Raw genomic sequence first — 21,308 nt, 5'->3', positions numbered from 1 at the left:
CGGTTGCACATGATTAACATGGGGTTAACTGACGTCATTTCCTGCTCTTCTCGAAATTAACAGTCATGTATATGTTGGTTTAACACACATTTTAAAACGTACGTGGTAAGTTAATTCAAAAAACTTCCGCTAGTACAGTTTGTTTCCATAGTTCTTGGTTGTACAGTATGTGTATATTTGTGTGTGGTAATATACTGTCCCCTAGTGGAAAGTCAGGAAGCACCTCCACCTTTGCTGTGTGTGATTTATGACATAATCCAAGTATATTCTACCAATGAAGAAAATCCAAAACATAATTTGAAATAAAACTCTGAGGATATGTGCAATGTTTTATGTCCACGGTTCTTTTTGTTTTTACTTTTGAGTATTCATCAGAAACGTAGGGAAGAGGATTAGAGCCAGTGAAGTTCCCGAGGAGTCACTCGTGTATTCTGTTCTTTATGTATTTTATGAACCACGAGTTTGAAATAAATCACTGGATGTTGTATATTATAGTATTTCATATTTCGCATTTCACACTAATATTATAAAAATACGTTTACGGTCAGCCGTCTCTCTCCGTGGTTATCGCACAAATAGCGACGTGAATTGCACTTATACGCACCGAGTCACGCTTTCTGCGTTGTTTCTTAGAAGCAGTCCCCAAATGTCGCCCATTTGTTTGCCATGGTTTTTCAATGTAGACGGCGGCGAATAAATCATACGCGAGTGTTTGCTGTGGGGAAGATCGAGTTAGAGGCGACCAAGCAGAGAGAGACAGCCGGACACGGCTCACCTCACTCCTGGGGTAGTTTGGAAGACCGTCGGTGGATGCGAAGTTGTCTCGTTGCTGACTCGTCCATGCAATGGATAGGTGAGTGCACAGCTGCGCATTTCAACATTGAGCGTTCTATGTTGGTCACTTTTTACCTTTGGAAACATTTTATCTCTGTGAATGCAAATATAATGAAACTTTTTTAAGGTGATGATTTTTGTCTGATCCCGTTTCCAATTTCAGCACATTGAATTTATCAGTAAAATAATGTTAAAGGCAAATGTTGACTCTACCGGGATCACTTTTGGCCTACTGAAACCTACGAAAACTAGATTTTAAAATTTGTTTCACAATTAATGTGAAATTGCTTTTATTATAGACTCAACACTTGACACCCCCTCCCCCTTGATCGTCGATGATAAAAAGGTGATATTTGTCTTCAAGTTTTATTGTTATTGTATAAGTTGCTTGACTCTCAGCATTGACATTAATAAACAGCACCGTGATGAAGTTAAGTGATTAAACTGTTCAACAAACTTTGGCTACATTTTTTTCATCAGTGAAGCAAGTAAGCTTTTCTGAATATTTTTTATGCACTGATTCCGAATTTGCCCACGTTTTTTTTTCTAGAGCACATCAGGTTTTCACAATAATAACAATAATAATATGATGCACTACCTCACTTTACCCACAAGTGCCATTGTTTATTTTGTCTGTTTATACTGTTCCGATTACGTATTATGTCTTTTATACAGTGTTGCTGCTATCTTGTCCGAGCTGTGTGTGTTTAATGCACAGCATGTTTGCACTGAGGATTGAGAGGAAGAAATTTAATCTATGCTGCATGTCATACATAAAGCGTATTTGACAATAAAATGACCTTGATTTGTAATATATTTCATGACATTTGTTAATATAGATTTAGATTTGGCAAAATGTGGATTGTTTTTCTAAATCGTCATTCAAGTAAATTAAATGCATGGTGTAATCCGTAATGTGCAAGCTTTGAGAGAAACTAAAAAAAACTTTAAAATATCTGAAAAACCTGATGTGGTGGGAAAGAAAACGAGTGAAGACATTTTTAAATCTGCATCAAAAATACATTCAGGGTCACAGAGAAATGTCTCTGATTTAAATTTGCTGTTGACCAATAAGTGTTGTACAATTAATATTATATACACTGTAAACACTTTATACTGTTGTTGTCCCCCCCCCCCCCCCCAAGTGTTAACCAGGCACTGCTCGATGGAGAAATACGAGAAACTGGCCAAAATCGGAGAAGGTTCTTACGGCGTGGTCTTCAAATGCAGAAACAGAGACACCGACCAAATTGTCGCCATCAAGAAGTTTGTCGAATCGGAAGACGATCCCATGATCAAGAAAATTGCACTGAGGGAAATTCGCATGCTAAAGGTGAACAGATGATTCAATCTAACATAAGATACCTGTAGGTGGCAGTGTGTTTTAAGGACTTTACATGCATTTGCAGTTTGCGATGAAACTGGTGTCAAGGGTCGACTTTTAGTGGGGGTGGGGTGTAGGTCAACCTCACGTTATCCACGTTATCCATTATGATTGACGCTGCATCTTCTGCTTGTCCCGCAGCAGCTGAAACACGTTAATTTGGTCAACCTGCTGGAGGTGTTCCGTAGAAAACGACACCTCCACCTGGTCTTTGAGTTCTGCGAGCAAACGGTCCTCAACGAGCTGGAAAAACACCCCCGAGGGTGAGTAACGTGCTGCAATTGGGCCTTGGGAAATCCATCTGCATCAATTTGCTTTACCACTTCTTAGTGCAGAGAAAACAATGTTGAATTTCTGCCTATACAGTAACAAAAAAAAACATTTGAACACTGATAAAAGACTCTCACTTCCAAACAAAACAGTGACTGTTTGAGTCCTCCTCGTATCCATGAAAATTGACAATTAAAAGTTGTACCTTATAAGAATAAAGTCGTAATACTATGATTAAAAAGCCAGTTTGATGAGACGACAGATTAAAATGAGAAGTTTTACCTTATGGCGGCCCTGTAGTTGCCTAAATGTTGATATTATCCTTCATTTCATTTTTGTCATATCTTTCAAGAAGCCTCGCAAAGTAAAGATTTCATTCCTAAGTGTTATTGTTGAGTATTCACTGTGCATAGGACAAACAAACTTTGAATCTGGAATTTTTATTCTGGAAATGGCGCCTTCATTGTCTAAAAAGTGAAACTATAGTCTTGAAAAACAGCTTTTGTTTGAAAAACAAAATACATCCTCATTAGTGTGCCTTTTGTTTGTTTGTAAATTACTATTCATGTCGAGATGTCAGATTTATGTGACGATACAAGTCTTTAATTGGCCCAAGCTAAAGTGTGGTGGAGTCACTTTTTCATTATCGTTTTCTGCCGCTCCCCCCCTTTATTACTAAACGATACAACATCATTTTTGACAAATTATTTAGCAGAGCCCCGGTTTGAGAACCTTTGAAGTAGAAAGTACAGCCGCAGCTAAGTAACGGAGGTCAGTGGTTTGCTCAATGTTTGCAATGACCGTGCGTGGAAGTCTGCTAGTGTAATCTAACGTCACACACAAGTCAGCTATTTCAGGCCAGCCGACCATTTTTTTTTTCCCGCAAGGCCACGGCGCAGAAATCGTAGACGCCCTCGGTAACCACCGCGTTTGCTGCCTTTCGGGACAGGCTGAGTGTAACCGTGGGGATGAGCAGCCCCTGCTCTTTTCAAATGGAGTAGGAAAGGATATGCAGTGTTTCTCCACTTCAGTGATTCCCAACCACAGTGCTGCCATGAGAAGTGATGTTCGATACCCATTTTTTTTTTACAGCTGCTATTGGAAATACCAGTCTTGTACCGATACTTCCACAAGATTACTTGCCTCTGCTTCTTACAAATATAACAACGTGAGTCTAGGCTGTTTGAAGAGCAGAAATAGCCCCAGACGTGACTCCATTTACGAATAACCCACTTACCCATGACGGCAAGGAAATTCCCATCATGCGCATCACTTAGACAAGATCTCAATTTACTTTTCAAATGATGAACGGATCAAAAGTATCCATGTTTTTGGTGTGACAATTCATTTTAGAGCCTAAGGAGCTGGTGTTGGATACATATGTATTTCAGTATCAACGCACACATCACAAAACGTGAGCTTTTTCTCATGCAAGACTGGTGACTTTTTTTTCTTCCGCAGTGTACCAGAGGCTCAGCTGAAGAGTATCGTGTGGCAGACGCTACAGGCCGTCAACTTCTGCCACAAGCACAACGTCAGTAAACACAACAAAAATCCATTAAAAGGTCTTGTGTGTTTTACCCTATCGCCCTGCATTTCTGGGCACAATCTCTGACGCAGCTCTTCAAATTTATCTAACTTCATTGGTTATTGGCAGAGATGGTAAAAGTCACATACTGGACTTGATGAGAAATTTCAGTCTGACTCAAGTCATGTGACTCCACCGGTCATTGGTCTGCGGGCGTATAAATAGCACGCTGTGATTGTGGTGTGGTGTTGAGTGTCACCACTAACATGAGACGTGTGTTGTGTTTGTGTTGCAGTGCATCCACCGCGACGTCAAGCCTGAGAACATCCTCCTCACCAAGACCGGCGTCATCAAGTTGTGTGACTTTGGGTTCGCTCGTATTCTGAGTGAGTCAGTTGCGTGTGTGTGTGTGTGTGTGTGTGTGTGTGTGTGTGTGTGGCCTTGACGTGCATTTACCAACTCTAATGACTTATTCAGCACCATCTCCTCAGTTTCAATGCTTCACCCCGAGTCAATTAGCACGACCCTGTGAGCTGTGTGGACCGTTGACCCATCCTGTGTTGGGTTTCCGTGTTGTGTTACCATACATGCTGTCATGTAGATCCTCAGGAGTCCTTGTAATCCCTCCACAAGGTTGTCTTATTTAGTACTCACTATGAACATAAGTCCCTGTCCCACTACGTATGAAAGCAGGCTCGTTCCTGTCGAGGGGGACAATAAAGACCGCCTATATTCGTTGCCCTCTGTGAAGAAGGAATAATATTACTTTGGTTTACTCAGGAACTATATCTGTCGGTCTGTATAATACTAACCTCCTAAAATTTGAGACACCCTCCCGCAATGCACATTTTGTTTTGTGCGTCTTACATGTTGTGTGCTCAGCGGGACCAGAGGACGACTACACGGACTATGTGGCGACACGCTGGTACCGGGCTCCTGAGCTGCTGGTTGGAGACACGCAGTACGGTCCCCCTGTGGACGTGTGGGCGCTGGGATGCGTCTTCGCCGAGCTGCTCAGTGGGAGTCCACTCTGGCCCGGGAAGTCCGACGTGGACCAGCTCTACCTTATCCGCAAAACTCTTGGTATGCCGCCGCCCATTCCCTAAAGATTCCACATGTGGGACTATGATTCTTCCCTCGTGGCAGGGGACCTCATCCCTCGACACCAGCAGGTGTTCCGGTCCAACGTTTTCTTCAGCGGAGTCAGTATTCCTGAACCTGACACCACAGTATGACTCACATCTGCGCCAAACCTTTGTTTCTCCAAACATACTGGACATTGTAGAGTGCTGAAGTTATCCCGCTTGTTCTTGTCAATAGGAAACTCTGGAAAAGCGATTCTCTGGTTCATCTCCTCTGGCCCTTCAAGTCATGAAGGTATGTCCAAATTTTCCACACACCTTGGACTGGTCGCCAATCATTCGGACAAAAATGAACAACTGTGGACAATTAAGAGTCTTCAATGAACTTGCAAAGCTCTTTACCCAAAGCAAAAATCGGTACAGAAAAACAAAGACAGTTAAAACAAGAAATTAACAAAGACAGTATATACAGTAAAACAATGCTGAGTCTCCTGCTGAGTCAAAATCCGAAGAAAATAAAACCTGTTTTAAAAAATGGACAGAGAGGAGGCTTTCCTACTGTTTGGTGGGAGGTAATTCCAAAGAGAGGGGCCGACAATGGAAAAGACTTGATCCCTTCTGAGCCTCCACTTAGTTCTCGGTACCTCTAGTAGCATCTGTTCTGCTGACCAGACTCACTGGGCAGGAGCATAGGGGTGGAGGAGCTCAAAGAGGTAAGGTGGGTGAGACAACTTAAAGATTTTAAAAACAAATAAAAGACTCTTAAACTGAACTCTAAAGTGAATGGGGACCCAGTGAAGGGAGGCCAGAATTAAAGTTACTGTATTTGGTCCATCCTATGAGCCCCGGATTAGAAGGCAGGCGCAGCATTTTGGACCATCTGGAGATGCTTGAGGGAGGAGTGGCTGACTCCAAAGTAAAGTGCATAACAGTAATCCAGCCGAGATGTAACAAAGGCAGGAACTACTGGTTCTAAGTGCTGCTGTGAAAGGAGAGGCTTTAGTTTAGCTAGCTGTCTTAAGACAAAAAAAAGATGGATTTAACAATAGCACCAATTTCCTGGTCCAATTTAGCGGGACGCATATTTGACCGTCATCCGCTCAGCAGTGAAAGGAAATATGCTTTCTTAAGACGGAACCCAGGGGCAGGAAACTGCAGGGGCCCCAAAACTGAACCCTATGAAACACCATACGATAGTGGGGCGGCCTGGGACAAAAAGTCCTGCCTACCAAGTAGGAACTAAACCACTCAAAAACATTACCACTAATGCCCACCTAGGCTGCAAACTCGCCCAGGCTTATTTTAGCTCCTCCCCGACAGACAAAGCTTGTCTTTCAGTCAAGATGTCACTTCATTGTATCCCTTGACACCAAGTACTGTACAAACATTCTCTTTATTGGTCTATCTGTATTTGTTTATGATTAGTCGTGCTTGGTGATGGATCCCTCACTCAGGCTGTCGTGCGAGGAGCTGCTGGAGCTACCCTACATACATGAGGAAGGCGGCACCGCCTGGGCCCGCGAGGGGGAACAACGTCCAATGAGACGCCATGACAAAGGCCCCCGTCGCAAACAGACAACAGTGAGTGGGAGGAGCTGATGTAGAGCAGGGGTTCTCAAATGTTTTGGGGCCAGGAACCTCTGCAGCTATTCTTTTTTTTTTCCAAGCAGCACATAATCCTCATGCTAATGCAACACAATTACCATGTGTACCTGCAGATGCCATTGGAATTCATAATTGAAACACAGGTTTTTAATCCAAAATAGGCCCATTCTGAATTCTTTTTTGTTTTTTGAGAAAATGGAATGTTATTAGAATAAAGGCAATACGTATACACTGATAGCATTTCTCTTTGTGTGTCTAGGCTCAATACCTGCCACAATTAACAAACAGCAACATGTCGCCGGCGCCGGATGTCAAGAAGCCAGTGAAGCACAAATATCACCTGCCCAACATTTAGCCAACAACCAGAAACCATCTTCCTTTTCATCTTTGTTTGGGAGGGACATTCCGGTCTGGTAACGCTGATGACCCAGCTATAGTTCTGAAAAATCATTACTCCATTTGTTTACTTAAATTTGACATACACGTGACCTTCGGGTTATGTTTCTTGACACCCTCTCTATAATAATTTTTGGCACAATTCTTCTTCTTTCCCTTCAGGGGTCGTAACCGCTAATCAACTGCCTCCATTTAACCCTGTTTTGTTCATCCTCTTCTCTCACATCAGCTATCTTCATGTCCTCTTGGCCTGGCAGTTCAAGACTCACAATATTGTGGCACTCCATTTGATATCAAGTCAAGGCACCGCTGTATTTGCTTGTGATGCGTACAGGGACTGCAAACGTGTTGACGGTACATTCACGGTTCATAATCACAGCAAACACCCACTTCTGTATATTAAGTCAACAAGTCTGCTAGAATGTTATATTTTTATGACAATAGTAAATCCAATAATGCGCCTTGATTAAAAAAAAGGTTCAGTACTGAATTCATATGATAAATACCAACGAGTCAAGCTTATGTATTATTAATTAATTATTAAGCAAACCTGCCAAGACGGGATGTTGATGTCTCACGATTAACAATGATCATAAAGTAATTATAGATGGGACCACTGACAGATTGATACCGCATTTTATTCTAATGTGTTTTGGTGACAAGAAAGCGTGACATTCCTGTACACTGTAATATTAGACATGACAGGAGTAGGGAAAATGAAGTTGTGGCATGAATTTTCGTAACGGCAGGATTAGCTGTTGCTTATTGCCGTTGCGTGCCATTACATAGATTGCTACAAACATTTCACAGTGACATCAAGTTGACCAATCATCTCAGCAAAAGAATGCTTTAAAATGTGTTCATTTATATGAATTGTTTATCATCACATTTTTAAAATTGTAAAGGTCATGTAAAAAAACAAACATTAATCTGTTGTATTCACGTTTATCTATGGTTTTAACTGTTTATACTGTTTAACTATTGTTATACTAATTAAAGCAAGTTTTTAGCTTGGAAGATAAGCTTTGTGTTGTTCTGATCGTGGCGTTTCATCATGTCACATGAAATAGAGGCCGTGTCATTTTGAGATTAAGATTTATTGAGCAGACAGAACTCTCGCTCAAAGTGTTGCTCACTGAATAATCAAGAGCGAGGCGTTGCAACAATCTTGTACGTGCGCGGCACATTAGCAAAGCTGCTGTACTCGGGACTCAAGTCCACGCTGTCCGGTCCCCCGGTGTGAGAAAAGACAAAGTTCTGCAGGAGGGACACCACGAAGAGGAAAATCTCCATGCGAGCCAACGATTCCCCGACGCAGGCCCTTTTCCCTGCGGGAATGAGCCACAAAGACGGGTGAGCTAACCTGAAGCATGCCGCATTTCAATTTGTATTTGCCTTTCAAAATCATCCTTTTCTTAAACTGCTTCTCCAGTTCAGGTTTGTGAGTCCAACTCAGAAAAGACGGGACTGCTGTATAGCGACGGACTGACCACAGGATGAGTTGAGTGGGAACAGCTACGTGGACCACTAACTACACTGTGAGTGGCCAAGATAGTTTGCTTCTCGTTTAACCAGGGATTCTCACACTTTAATTTGAATGTTAGTGGCTTTTGGCGTCTGTCATTCACTCCATGAATTGCGTTCTCTTTTCTCATGGTCGAGATGTGCTTTCTACCTACAGAGACACTCTGTTTATGCCAGACAGATACAGTACATGCTCAGAGTGCCAGGTGTCTAAATTGCCAAGTTGCAACATGTTGACATTTCTCTCCCTCACAATCAAAGGGACAAGCTGACAGTCACTGCCTGTTCCTTAAATACTCCTCAGATATGTGCTGGGCTGTGTTTTCTATTCTATTGCTAATTTATTCTACAAATATACTGCATTGCTAATGCCAGTTTCTTTATGGAACATTTATTTTGTGCAATGAAACACCCCCTCAATTTTGCTGGAGACTGCAATTTTCCCCAGTGTGGGGCAAATAAGATTTATCTCATCTCAAATTCAAAGCAATGCCGCCATCTACTGGCGTTTTTTGTCAGTACAGTTGTGTCACTTGAATTTTAGGGACAAGCTGGGCCAGACAGTACACTGTCACCCGGGGTGCTCATTAATAACAATAATAATACATTTTATTTATAAGCGCCTTTCAAGACACCCAAGGACACTTTACAATATTAGATCCTCATCTACTGGTAGATCCGAGACAGGTCCCAAGTAGATCCGAGGAGTGTCACGGAGAAAAACAAACAAACAAACAAACAAACAACCATTTGTGTGTCTTTGTACATATTAATAATATTTTTTGTGTTAATGTACACTGCACCCTAATCATCTTATCAGTCTCATTTAAAAATAGAATAAAGCAGGTAAATCTTGAACTTACGGTGGCGCGTGATTACGTCACCGGAAGTTGTTAGCTCTCGGCATTCTGCAATTGCAGCTTGTGATCAGAACTGTTGCGCTCTATCTTTTATCGTCATTATTCTCATTCAGAGTTTGCTTTGTGTCCAATTCACCGAGGGCACGGGCAAAGAATAGGAATCTAGAAGGGCCCAGGGAAGCACTTTAAAACGGGACTTGTGAGCTACGATAGTTAACAGGCTGCAAAAGTGCGTCGCATGCCTCAGTTTCTGGCTGTTTCACATCAGGGCGTGTGTGTGCGTGTGCGTGGGTGGGTGGGTGTGTGAGTGTGTGTGTGTGTGTGTGTGTGTGTGTGTGTGTGCGTGCGCGCGCACGTGCCGGTAAGGGTAGATCCCGGGAGGTTAGTTGATCGAAAAGTAGATCTTCGATCCAAAAAGTTTGAGCACCCCTGATGTACACTAACCCATTGGAAAAACGTACTTGACATGTGTGTGTGTGTGTGATCTCGCCTCCATTGTGTGTTCTGGTTTCAAGGTACGGCACTATCACTGATTTTTTTAAAATGTTTTTTTAAACTGTTACTTTATTTTGTTTTGCGACCTATTTATTTGGAGTGTAATTCAACTGTAAACCGCTAGTGGCACACTATTTTGTTTGCCACTAAATTAGCTAAAGAAGAGGAATGGGGAAGTATTTCGGCTCATTCTAGTTTTTATTGAAGCTTAATGAATGTCACTCCTCTTCTATCCTGCTTTTTCCACCGATAGAAAACAACAGTGGAAGATTCATTTTATAATGTACATCTATGGGCAAGATTATTGATGGATATTGTGAGATAAATCTATTAGATTGGGGGAAAAAGAGATTCATTTGATAAAGTAGGCTGCCCGGTTTTATGCTGGCTTTTTACAGTATTAGATATTTACATTTTATATTCCCCTATTCTCTTTTTTAGATTATATTCTTTGGTGCTCTTTGCAATTTCACTCTTTTTTTTGGTTTGTTTGTTTGTTTGGTAATGAAAGAAGTCCTGAAATCCCGTGACTCAGAATTTGGCTTGCTGTTTTTTGGGGAAGTAAACGCAGAGGGATCGGGACACTGTACACTCTTTCAGCATTATCCATTGCTTTTGCTCTCAACGTGTGTTTGTATTTTGTTGTTGTTGTTTACTTTTTAAAACTCCATTTGGGGACCTGCTTTACCTGCGGAGAATGGAAGAAACGCCGGATTATTCTTGAAGTTGCCATTGTGGTCCAGGAAGTGTTGAGGGTTGAAACTCCACGGTGTGGCCCACTGCTTCTCCTCCTTGAGCACCGAGTGTAACAAGGGGATGATGAGTGTGTCCTGTGGATGGCAAACACAAATGTTCAACAACAGCAGCAGCAGCAGCAGCAGCACAGAGACATGATGCTGACCTTCGGAATGATGTATCCCCTGAAGGAGATGTCCCGAAAGGCGTAGTGAGGGAGGCTCATTGGCACGATGTCCATCAAACGCTGGACTTCGTGGAGAACGGCGTCACTGAAGGGGAGGGACTTCCTATCTTCCATGTTGGGACAACGCCGTCCGATCACAGCGTCAATCTCCTGCTGCATGCTCTCTGCCGAACAAAGAAACTAAGTCAGGGCCTGAATGCCAAATTAAACGACAGTAACCATTATTATTCACAGGAAATCAGGACAGGGAAGAGACAACCTCCCCTTTGTGTTTTATTTTCTGTCCAGTTTTAACCATTATAGTTAACAAAATAACAACCCCCCGCCCCCCCAAAAAACCAAAACATTTTCGTTAACAAAATAAAAACAAAAATGCTTAAAAAAAACAACTAATTGAAACGACATTTCACTTATACACACCAAACCGCTGCATTCAGTGTCCACATGTCTTCGTCTCGCACGTTAAACTTCACTCACAACGGTTGGAATTGCTGTTCACTCATTATTTTATATCCCAATCGTACAACTTTCAAAGTAATTTTGCAAACATGGGTTGCTGGCTTACTCTTGACTTGGTGTGTCACACTTACTATAGATTGTACTATTGTATACACATATGATCAAAATGTTAGTCATGTAATTCAGTGTATGTTTGTGACAGTTTCCTGTGTCTGACCTTGGACTTTCGGATATTTGATGAGCACACTGAGGGCGAATCGGAGGGTGGAGCTGGTGGTTTCTGTTCCTGCCAAGTACAGATTCAGCACAGTGGACACCAAGTTGTTGTAGTGGAACTCGGTGGTGGAGATGTGTTTCTCCTAAAAACGAAAAGTCATACAGCCATGATTTCCCCCCACCCCCAAAATGAAGAGGGTGTCGGACAGAGAAAGGAAGGATTCCAGTTGACACCTGATCGAGTCTGGTCAGGAAGCAGTCGATGTAATCTCTAGGACACCCCGGGCTCAGTGTGTTCCGGTGCTCCTCAATCTTCTCCATGGTAAAAGCTCTCAGCTCTTCCATCCAGGCAAAGATTTTCTGGTGCTTTCCAGGTAGCCACTCCATCAACCGAGGGAAGACGTTGTACAGCTGCGAAAGGAAAGGAACCAAATGAGAATTCTTCATTTTCTTCCTCTTTGCGTGACTAAAGATCCTGTTGACCCACTTGATTGCAAGCGACATCTGTAGTTGCTCTATTTTTTGTCCAACTGGCTTTTTCGTTTAAACTCTTTCAATACACTTTCCTACCTTGGCTTTCAATTAATTTAACCCTTTCACGCACCCTTAACCTGATAACGTGGTAAACTGTCCACTGTAGTAACTGCTGTTCCTGAAAGGGTTCAAGCTTTGTCCCACGCGCACAGGTGAGGCAAGGCACCCTCAGCAATATATTTGTGGGTTGAAATCGCCTACATAGGGGCAAAACTGTAAAATCTGGACCCAAAACATTTTGAGGACCCCCCCCCCCCCCTTTGGTTTTCTCTCACCTGCCCGAAGGGACTGCTGGCGAATCTGGTGGTCTCAGAGATGATCTGCAGGAGGTGCAGGAAGTGCTTGTCGTCGTAGGCAAAGCGTTGACCAAACACCAGGCAGCAGATCACGTTGGACACGCTGCAGCTCAAGAAGTAGCTCGGGTCGAAGGGCATGGCTGGCGAACAAAAGAATAACTTACAGTGGTACCTTGGAAATGCCCCAATTTAGAAGTTAAGAGATGTTGCCTTTCTTGTCCAACTTGGGTAAAACTTAGCTTTGTCCGAACATACAAAGATTGTAGTCTCTCTGACAGCACTGAGGTTTTTTGTCATGGTTGGTGGTGGTGGTGGCAGAAATGGAGGACCAAAATTCAGAAAAAGAAGGAGTCAAGGCAGAAGTATCGACTTACAGTCAAGGAAAACGAGGTGCATACACACTTGACATTGATTTCTACTTTCCAATCAACCAAGGCTTGGCGTCATCTCATGACATTTTAGGGAGTGACAGAAAGTGCCCCAAAACACACCAAGGAACGTGACGAGACAGGCGTTCGCTGTAGTTGAATGGAAATTTGTCTACTACAAACCTTTGGTGGCGTCGAAACGAGCCACCAGATGTTTGCTCTCCTCCTGGATCCACTCCTCCATCCCCTTGCGGCCCATCCCAAAATCCCGCAGGGTTGTCAGGGTGAAGCGACGCAACTGGCGAAAGCGCTCGCCATTGCTGACGGCCAAACCTGAAAGGACACGTCAATGGTGAGTTGATTTTTTTTTTTTTAATTCACCTAAGGCAATACAGTCATCAGACATCAGAAGAGTACATCGTCAGAAAACATGTTAAAAATCATAGAACTGCATTTGGGACACTTAACACCAAAGACATGTTGGCATCAATTTTATTTATTTTTTTTGTTATTGTTCGAATTTCTGTAAAACTAGTATCACTTTATTAACAACAATATCGGGAGCCCCCATTTTGTGGACCCCCAAGTAACAGCTCCTGTACCCTCGTTTCAGAGCCAATGCTTAAAAGGGTGACAAGAGAACCTGAGACCTTGGAAGGATTTTACCATAGCCTTTGGAGGCCCGGACCAGGAACGGAAACGGTCCTCTTCCGGTGAATTCGTCTGCTTGGTCCACAAGTGCTTCCTTGACGGTGTTGAGACCGACCAGGACAACGGCTCTGCGCCAGCCCAAATTCACAGTCAAGACGGGTCCGTAGTGCTTACTCAGCTGCAGATACAACAAAAGTAGTCATTCCAGTTCAGATATAGTCTGTATATATGTATATAGTCAGATATTTGACTGTGAAATCCCCAAACGTCAGATGGGATTGGCACTGGCAACTCCCTGCGAACCTGTTCAGGATAAGTGGGGTTGAAAATTGAGGAGTTTAATTGTTTTGTTTGTGGAGGGAAGGAGTGGAATATGGTTACTTCCCATTTTTCAAGATTTTGGGGGATTCAAAAAAAATCTTTCAATGCATTTATAACGGCTGTCAATAATATATACTGTACTGTATAATGATTTTTTTTAACAAAAAAAAGGTCAAAATTCATTCAGAGCCATTCCCCCCAAAAATGGGAAGAAGCGTAGGTGGAGAAAAAACAAGAAAAAAAGACGTTTGAAAAATGCTCATACTGTACTGCATGCACACACACAATACATCTGCCTCGTAGTGCAGATTTTCGGAATGTGGGAGGAAAGTACCCGGAGAATACTTACGCAGGTATATAAACACTACACAGGTAGACCCGGGACGGATTCGAACACACGACCGCTGCACCCTCAGTCCGATATGCTAACCAGTCGATGTTAACATATAACAATTTGTTGTGTGTGCTTTGTTGTGTGGTAGTGGTTTTGCTCACCTCGAGGAAGGTTTTAAAAGGCGCTTTCTTGTCCAGTTGGTGCAGGTTTCCAACGAGAGGAAGACGAGGAGGCCCTGGAGGTAAAGGCGCTGTCAAGTTGCTGCGACACTTGAACAGGTACAGACACAGCAAAAGCACAGTTGCGCCCAAAAGCAACACAAACTCCATGCTTGCTGCGCTCCAAGAGATTCGAGTCCTGCGGCAGATATCAGGTCAGCTGACTATGCAACTCGCATACACCTTCATCCCACATTCGTGTTGCAAGCTGTTGTTTAAAAAAAAAAAAAAAAAAAAGGTCAACGCCCACTTTTGGACTTTGTTTTGTACGGACTTCTAAACATGCCGCTCTGATAATACATATTAACACCACCCACAGCAAACGATACCACAGTATTTATATCTATTGCAAAATGAGTGTTTTAATAACACTTGGACACAGTAAACATGTGTGGTTACGTGACCACAGAGAGCGAGGAAATAAGAAATGCAGCTGGCCAGTAGGAGGCCAGCGAGACACTCAGCGGACACTTCATTAGGCACATCTGGTCTTTCCAACACAATTCAATACTTACGTCTTTATTTTTGGAACGCTTTCACATCAGCTGCAGCTGTAACAAAGGGCTTTACAGAAAAATTAACAGTCTTTGTTAGAAGTACCAAGAACTAAACTGAGGCCAAGATGGGATCGAGCCTTTTCTGTTGCTGGTCCCTCTCTCTGCAATGACCTCCCACTGAACATTCGGCAAGCCTCCTCGCTGCCCATCTTTAAAGCCGTCCTCAAAACCCACTTGTATTCTTTGGCGTTCGACTCGGCATGATTTTACTGCTTGGTGCTTTCTACCGCCCTTATTACCATTTCGTCTTACTGTTTATTGTGCATGTTAAATCGCTCCATGTACAGCACTTTGTATGCAGCGATGGCTGTTTGAAAGTGCTCTATAAATACTGTTGACTTGACTTGATCAAGTTCCTCAACACACGGAGAGAAAAAAAGAGGTAAATATTAATTATATTACATTGTTATTAACTTATTTGAACTGTTGGTCCGATTTAGGGTTATTGTTAAACTTTGGGAGGAGACATGATTTGGCTGCAAGGTCGATTTTACCTGACTTGAACTTCAAAGGCTCTTTCATAACATTCTTATCCCATTTATATAACGCAGTTTTATGGACTCGTTATGCACTTGTAAAGCATATTAGAGATGTCGACGTTTCATGAATGATTACGTGGCCTCCAAATGAATGAATGGCTCTACGAAAGGTAGTTTGTATTACGTTAACTTTGAATTGTTATTCTACGTTTATAGCACCCCAAGACCACCCTTTTAGGCGTAGGAATATAGTAATAGCTGTTTAGCTCATGTTTTTTCTACGAACAAACATTCCATTTGAAAAACGTCCTCGTTGACTGTGGGCGTGATGAGGTGCCCCATTTTAGCTTCGGGGTACTAACGAGTTAGCCTCGAAAAAAAGTGACCTGCAAACCAAGGTCCTTGTTAGGGAGGGGCCAGCCAGGCAGCCCCCTCAGCCAGGGTGCTCTGCATCTCACACCTGAGGCTTATCACCCACCTGTTGCCTATCTGCTCGTTTGGACTGGTACAAATGGACTCACAGACTATTCCCCAGTGCAAGTTCGTGCCGTCACCATACCAGTGGACTCTGTTGCCATCTCCTGCAGCTTCTTGTTCCTTGTGCGGACATTTCCTTGTGGATTCCTCGTGCTTCTCCCTGAGTGATTTTGTAAAGACTCAAATAAACTACGCCAAGTGTTGGCTTCCACGATACCTGCCTGTTGTCGTGCTATTGGGGTCACATCCAAACCCTAACAGTGCTAACTATAATTATTCGTATTCATTTTTATTGTTAGTATATCATCCAGTGTGTGTGACCAAATTTGCGTAAATTCGGTGTAAAAAGAAAAAAAAGGTGTGTTTCGAGTATATTTGCATTTCAAAATGGTTGCCACGGTCAAGCGAGCTAGTTTAGGACCAACTACAATTTGTATTAGACACATTATTTGCACTGTATTATTATAATGGTGTATAGTACGTTCAGGGGCTGAGATATAGTAATATTATATGTACTCTATATATATATATATTATATTATCTATATATATATTCTTGTTGACTTTGAAACTTAGCTTGTAGCCGACGTGTGCACATTTTGAGCATAACATCTCTGATCCACTGGTTAAAGGACACTTTGATTCTCTCCTCTTTCATCTCATACTGCTTCAAACAACAAAGCGTGTGACGGAAAAGTGGTTAGGACTGCACGACTGTCCGTGTTTTATGTTATGTGTTGTGTTTATTATTTTACTTTGTTAACTGTTTTGTTAAGCGCTTTGTTACAGCTGCCGCTGTTGTGAAAGCGCTATATAAATCGGCATGTATTGTATTGTATTGTATTGTAAATTCATATACCAATAGAGCGCTGCTGGGGAATACTCTTTCTATTGGAGATATTTTAAAACATATTCTTATGTTTTGTAAATCTTTCAACTGGTTACAACTGCATTTGCATCAGTAGCATCAAAAGATCAATTTGTGACGGGGGCACCCTAGTGCGGGTGTCAGTGTGGCGTGGCAATGATCTGGTGTCGTCGCGGTTTGTTGGCAAAGCTGCTGTATTCCGGGGTCAGGTCCACGCTGTCGGGACCACCTGGGCAGGAAAAGCTCAAATGTTGCAGCAGCGTCACCAGGAAGATGAAAAGTTCCATGCAAGCTAGAGACTCCCCGACGCAAGATCGTTTTCCTGGCAGAAGACACACACACACACACACACACACACACACACACACACACACACACAGGATTTAGCAAAGCAGCCCCACAACATAAGACTCTGCTCTGTTTCATGCTTTCTGACAAGGGGGAGCACATTGCAGTCCAGAATACCTTGACGGTCTTTCGATTTCATTGTTTCCTGCACTGACTTAAGATACTTGTGCCCAATGCAGCAAAGACACTGCAATTTTATTTCACTCTTCACAGCCTCTTCCAAACACAATAAAACAGAAACCTAAACCTCTTAAAGTTGCCGTTGTGATCCAGGAAGTGTTGGGGATTGAAGGAATGAGGCTCAGCCCACTACGTTTCATCTTTCAGCACGGAGTGCAACAGGGGCAGGATGATGGTATTCTATTGAAGAATGACATTCAGACAACAAATACCAAACCAGCACATGAGGACAGCGCAATGAGGACTACCTTGGGAATGATGTAACCTCGGAAGGAGATGTCACGCAGCGCGTAGTGCGGTACGCTGAACGGGACGATGTCCAGGAAGCGCTGCACCTCGTGGATGACGGCGTCCGTGAAGGGCATGGACTTCCCTGTCCTCCATGTTGATGCAGTGAAGGTGAAATGGCTTCCAGAACTAAGAAGACTTCAGCTGGCTCCGTTCAACTTTTTACAGATTATATTTTTTAGTTCTTAGGTCCTAGCCATGTGTCTTTGTCCTCGTAGGAGCTTGGACCTTGTACTCCCGGATGTTTGATGAGTACGCTGAGGGCGTATGGGCCTGTGGAGCTCGTGGTTTCGGTTCCCGCCAAGAAAAGATTAATTACTGTGGCCACCAGGTTCTCGTAGATGAACTCAGTGGACTTGTTGTGCTTCTCCTGTGGGCACAATTGCGGTCACAACTGATGCTACTGATCCACTACTTCCGTAACAATATAACAGTGAATATTCCATGGCTTAAAAGCTTCGTTCCGCTGCTTGTTGTGAGACCCTAATGTGCATTAAAAGTCATCAGTAAAATCTTGAAATCAATTCAGTGAGAGGCATAGCTGTTGCATTCTGTCCTCACAAATGACTTGGTGTGTTCTTTCCGACCCGTTGGATGAGGTTGAGGAAACAGTCAATGAAGTCTCGGGGTTGCGGTGGGCACGATGGAGTCTTGGTGCTGCTGGATCTTCTCCTTGATAAAAGATCTCACCACCTTGATGTGACCAAACACCTTGTGCTGACGACCAGGGAGGTGCTCGGTCAGCCATGGAAAAATATTGTGCATCTGTGGAAGAATCCAGTCACTGATATATTATACACGACTCACAAAAAGATGTTTCTCTCCTCCAGCGTACGTGATTCAAATCAGCGAGCTTTGCAAAAGCCTGATAACGATCCTGGGCATTTGATTCAGAGAGTGTGGATCGATGCTCTTGAGGACCGGACTGGGGCACTCCTGCACTAAAGCCTTTACAGGTGAATTTAAATCTACCATCTCTCAACGGTTGAATGTCCAGGTTTAGGGTTCAGAGTTAGGGTAGTATTAGGGTTTGGGTTAGGGGTTAGGATTACGTTTAGGATTAGGATTAATGGTTTGGGCTTCGGATTAGCGTTAGGGTTGGGTTTGGGTTTTTTTAGGGCGAGGAGATTAGGAGTTAGGGTTAGGACTGACGGTTCGGGTTAGGATTAGGGTTTGGCGTTAGCGTTAGAGGTTAGGGTTAGGGGGTTAGGTTTACGGTTAGGGGTTAGGGTTAATGTTAGGATTAGTGTTGGGGTTAGTGTTTAGGGTTAGGGTTTGGGGGTTAGGGTTCGGGACCTACCCCAGAACCTGTTCTCTCCACAAATGCAAATCCTTCGGTCCATTCGTCCATATTCGTCATCTTTTTTTCTTTTCGCCATCTTATTCGTCGAAAGATTAGCAATGACCAAGCGGTCTGATTCAAAAGGGGACGTTTATATGTTTACCCAGCAACGGCCAACGAAGGCCAATATCATCCAATTAAAATTGCTCCTGCAGCCAACTGCAGCCCATGAGCTGTGAAAAATCGATGGATGGATTAAACAAGCGAGAGTATTTTGTTTTATCTGCAAGCCAGATGCAATCATCAAAAGAGCCACACCTGGCTTGCGAGCCATAGGTTCCCGACCCCTGTTATAGACTGGATTCGAAGTGCGAGCGCCTTGGGTTGGACTCCACACTTGGCTACAATGTGGTGCAGGATTCTGGTTAGCCTTCTAAACTTTAAACATTTTGTAGTTTTCGCAGGTAAAACAGCAACAGGCAGCTACCAGCGCGCTTTCACTGTCTTTAACAGTTCAATAGATTGTCAAATAAGTGTATGTGAAATGTAGGTGAGTGTATGTAAAACCTCTTTGGTCAAGTACCATATGATGTAGTTATAATCAAATCAATCAATCGAATTGGATTTTTCATCTGTTGAACTACAATGTTTGTTTTTTTTTTTAAGTGACTGAGGCGATGATGGAAGTGTGGTTAAAATACCATGACGGACAGACTGACTGCTGATTGGCTTGAAATAATGACCGACCAATGACAAAAGAAAGATCTGTAAAAATTTGTAATGGCCCACATGTGACTGAACCAATATTTCATATTTTGAGGCCATTTTTTTTCCCATCGCACTAAAGTAAACATTAAGGGCAGAACCCACCGTAGCCCCTGGTCACTTTGACAAGAATGGGTAAAGGCATTCTGCCGGCGAAGTCGGTGGCCTGGTCCACCAGAGTCTCTTTGGCGGTCTCGTAACCCGCCAGGACAACGGTGCATGCCAGCCCAGGTACACTGTCATCACCGGGCCATGTGTTTCACTTACCTGGAAAAAGAACAATGTTGCAAAACTAACATTAAATCCTACAATTTGGAGCTTCATAAAAACATTCAATTTGGACATAATTATTTGCTGTCTCGCATATGGAATTCTGCATTGTTTATTGGCATCAAGCGAAATGGACTTTTAAGGGAAATGTATGTGGTTTGGTTAAATATTCATATAGTAATTCTCTTTGTTTTACGTTAATTTGACAGTAAACATCAATTTAGAGACACTAAAGATCTTAAACACTGTTTTTTTTTAAAAGAATTGTGCACTATCTGCTGACATTGGAAAGCAAATTTATTAAAGGGACCTTTTGTAGGGCAAACGTCATATTTTCAAGAAATATTCTCATCTTTAAAAAGTAAAAAAAAAGATTAAAATGGTTTTTCAGGGGGAGCTAAATACATCATGCATGTGTATGAGAAGACAGCACAGTCTCATTTAGCTCTGTCATTTGATTTGAAAAGTCAGATTTTCTAGGGGGAAAAAAAGGTATTTCCATGCCAAGTCTCTTTTTTTCCACTCTGAGATGAAACTTAAAAATTCGTCAAATTCAAATCGCAATCCAAATGAATTACATTTTTTGTTTGCATTGTTGTTTTTCATTGTCAATAATTATCTAATTCATGACTTACTGACTTATGTTTCGTATTTTTTTTTTTTTTATTGTTGTATCGTAGTGACTTTGATAATAAATGGGAAGAGGACACAATCGCATAAAAAAAAATCGCAATCGCAATATTGAAGATCTCGCAATTAGATGACTTTTCAAAATCGACCAGCCCGAGTTTGAAATGACAAGAAGTGTTAATGCATAATAGTTGTCGGTGCAAAAGCATCGCACCTTAAGGAGGCATTTATAAGGAACGTGTTTGTCAATTTGTGGCAGGTTTCCTACGAGAGGCAGTGCGAGCGGACCTGGAGGAAGCCCACCCTTCCTGCCGCTCTTGTTTTTGTCGAGAAGTAACCAGAGCAGAGCCAGCAGGACGCCAAGCAGCAAGACGGTCATGGTCAGCTCCATGATGAAGGCTTGCGCACACAGCAGGAGACTTCCCAGGTGGGACGTGCGGGAGGAACCAGGTCAGGTTGATCGTATGACTCGCTTTGCACCTTTACCCCGCTTTCCAGCGGCCAGAACAAACACAAGTCAAGTGTGACCTCAATAAACAGGACCAAAACAGACACTACCTTTCACTCACACTCCAGCTTCAAGTTCATCTGAGGTCAGAAAGATTAGCCTTGGCCCTTCATTCATTAACGTGTTCATGTATTTATTGATTGATTGATTTGGCGGCACGCTGGGTGACTGATTAGCATGTCCGCATCACAGTGCAGAGGTCGTGGGTTTGAATCCAGGCTTCCTGAGTGGCGTTTGCATGTTCTCCCCGTGCCTGGGAGGGTTTTCTCCGGGTTCAACAGTTTCCTCTCACACTCCAAAAACATGCATGAGAACTTGATGGAAGACTCTAAATCAGGGGTGTCGAACTCATCTTAGTCA

The 21,308-nt window shown here is 42.8% G+C and overlaps 2 protein-coding genes and 1 pseudogene across 3 annotated transcripts; 1 reads left to right on the top strand and 2 right to left on the bottom strand.

Moving 5' to 3' along the window:
* The first annotated feature begins 1,985 nt into the window (after positions 1 to 1,985).
* LOC127609221 (cyclin-dependent kinase-like 1) lies at positions 1,986 to 7,575 on the top strand. Of its 2 annotated transcripts, none has more exons than XM_052079057.1 (9): positions 1,986 to 2,167; positions 2,363 to 2,481; positions 3,950 to 4,022; positions 4,312 to 4,402; positions 4,899 to 5,099; positions 5,163 to 5,245; positions 5,337 to 5,393; positions 6,524 to 6,679; positions 6,963 to 7,575. In XM_052079057.1, the coding sequence occupies exons 1-9, from the start codon at positions 2,000 to 2,002 to the stop codon at positions 7,056 to 7,058; spliced, it is 1,044 nt and encodes a 347-aa protein (XP_051935017.1). In that variant the 5' UTR covers positions 1,986 to 1,999; the 3' UTR covers positions 7,059 to 7,575. The 2 variants fall into 2 exon arrangements, with proteins under 2 accessions (XP_051935017.1, XP_051935016.1); XM_052079056.1 differs by having other exon boundaries at positions 2,360 to 2,481.
* Positions 7,576 to 7,716: 141 nt separating this feature from the next.
* On the bottom strand, positions 7,717 to 14,788 carry LOC127609187 (cytochrome P450 2F5-like). Its single transcript, XM_052078980.1, has 9 exons — positions 14,241 to 14,788; positions 13,440 to 13,602; positions 12,957 to 13,106; positions 12,385 to 12,545; positions 11,810 to 11,986; positions 11,577 to 11,718; positions 10,880 to 11,064; positions 10,667 to 10,808; positions 7,717 to 8,427 (listed from the first exon to the last, which is right to left on the bottom strand). Exons 1-9 carry the CDS (start codon positions 14,406 to 14,408, stop codon positions 8,243 to 8,245), a joined length of 1,473 nt encoding a protein of 490 aa, XP_051934940.1. The 5' UTR covers positions 14,409 to 14,788; the 3' UTR covers positions 7,717 to 8,242.
* A 2,029-nt stretch (positions 14,789 to 16,817) lies between these two features.
* LOC127608527 (cytochrome P450 2C31-like) lies at positions 16,818 to 20,904 on the bottom strand (annotated as a pseudogene).
* Between the last annotated feature and the right edge of the window lie 404 nt (positions 20,905 to 21,308).

The sequence above is a fragment of the Hippocampus zosterae genome, chromosome 10, assembly GCF_025434085.1.
Source record: "Hippocampus zosterae strain Florida chromosome 10, ASM2543408v3, whole genome shotgun sequence".
In the NCBI taxonomy this organism is placed as follows: Eukaryota; Metazoa; Chordata; class Actinopteri; order Syngnathiformes; family Syngnathidae; genus Hippocampus; species Hippocampus zosterae.
This window is presented reverse-complemented; position numbering and strand designations above follow the sequence as displayed.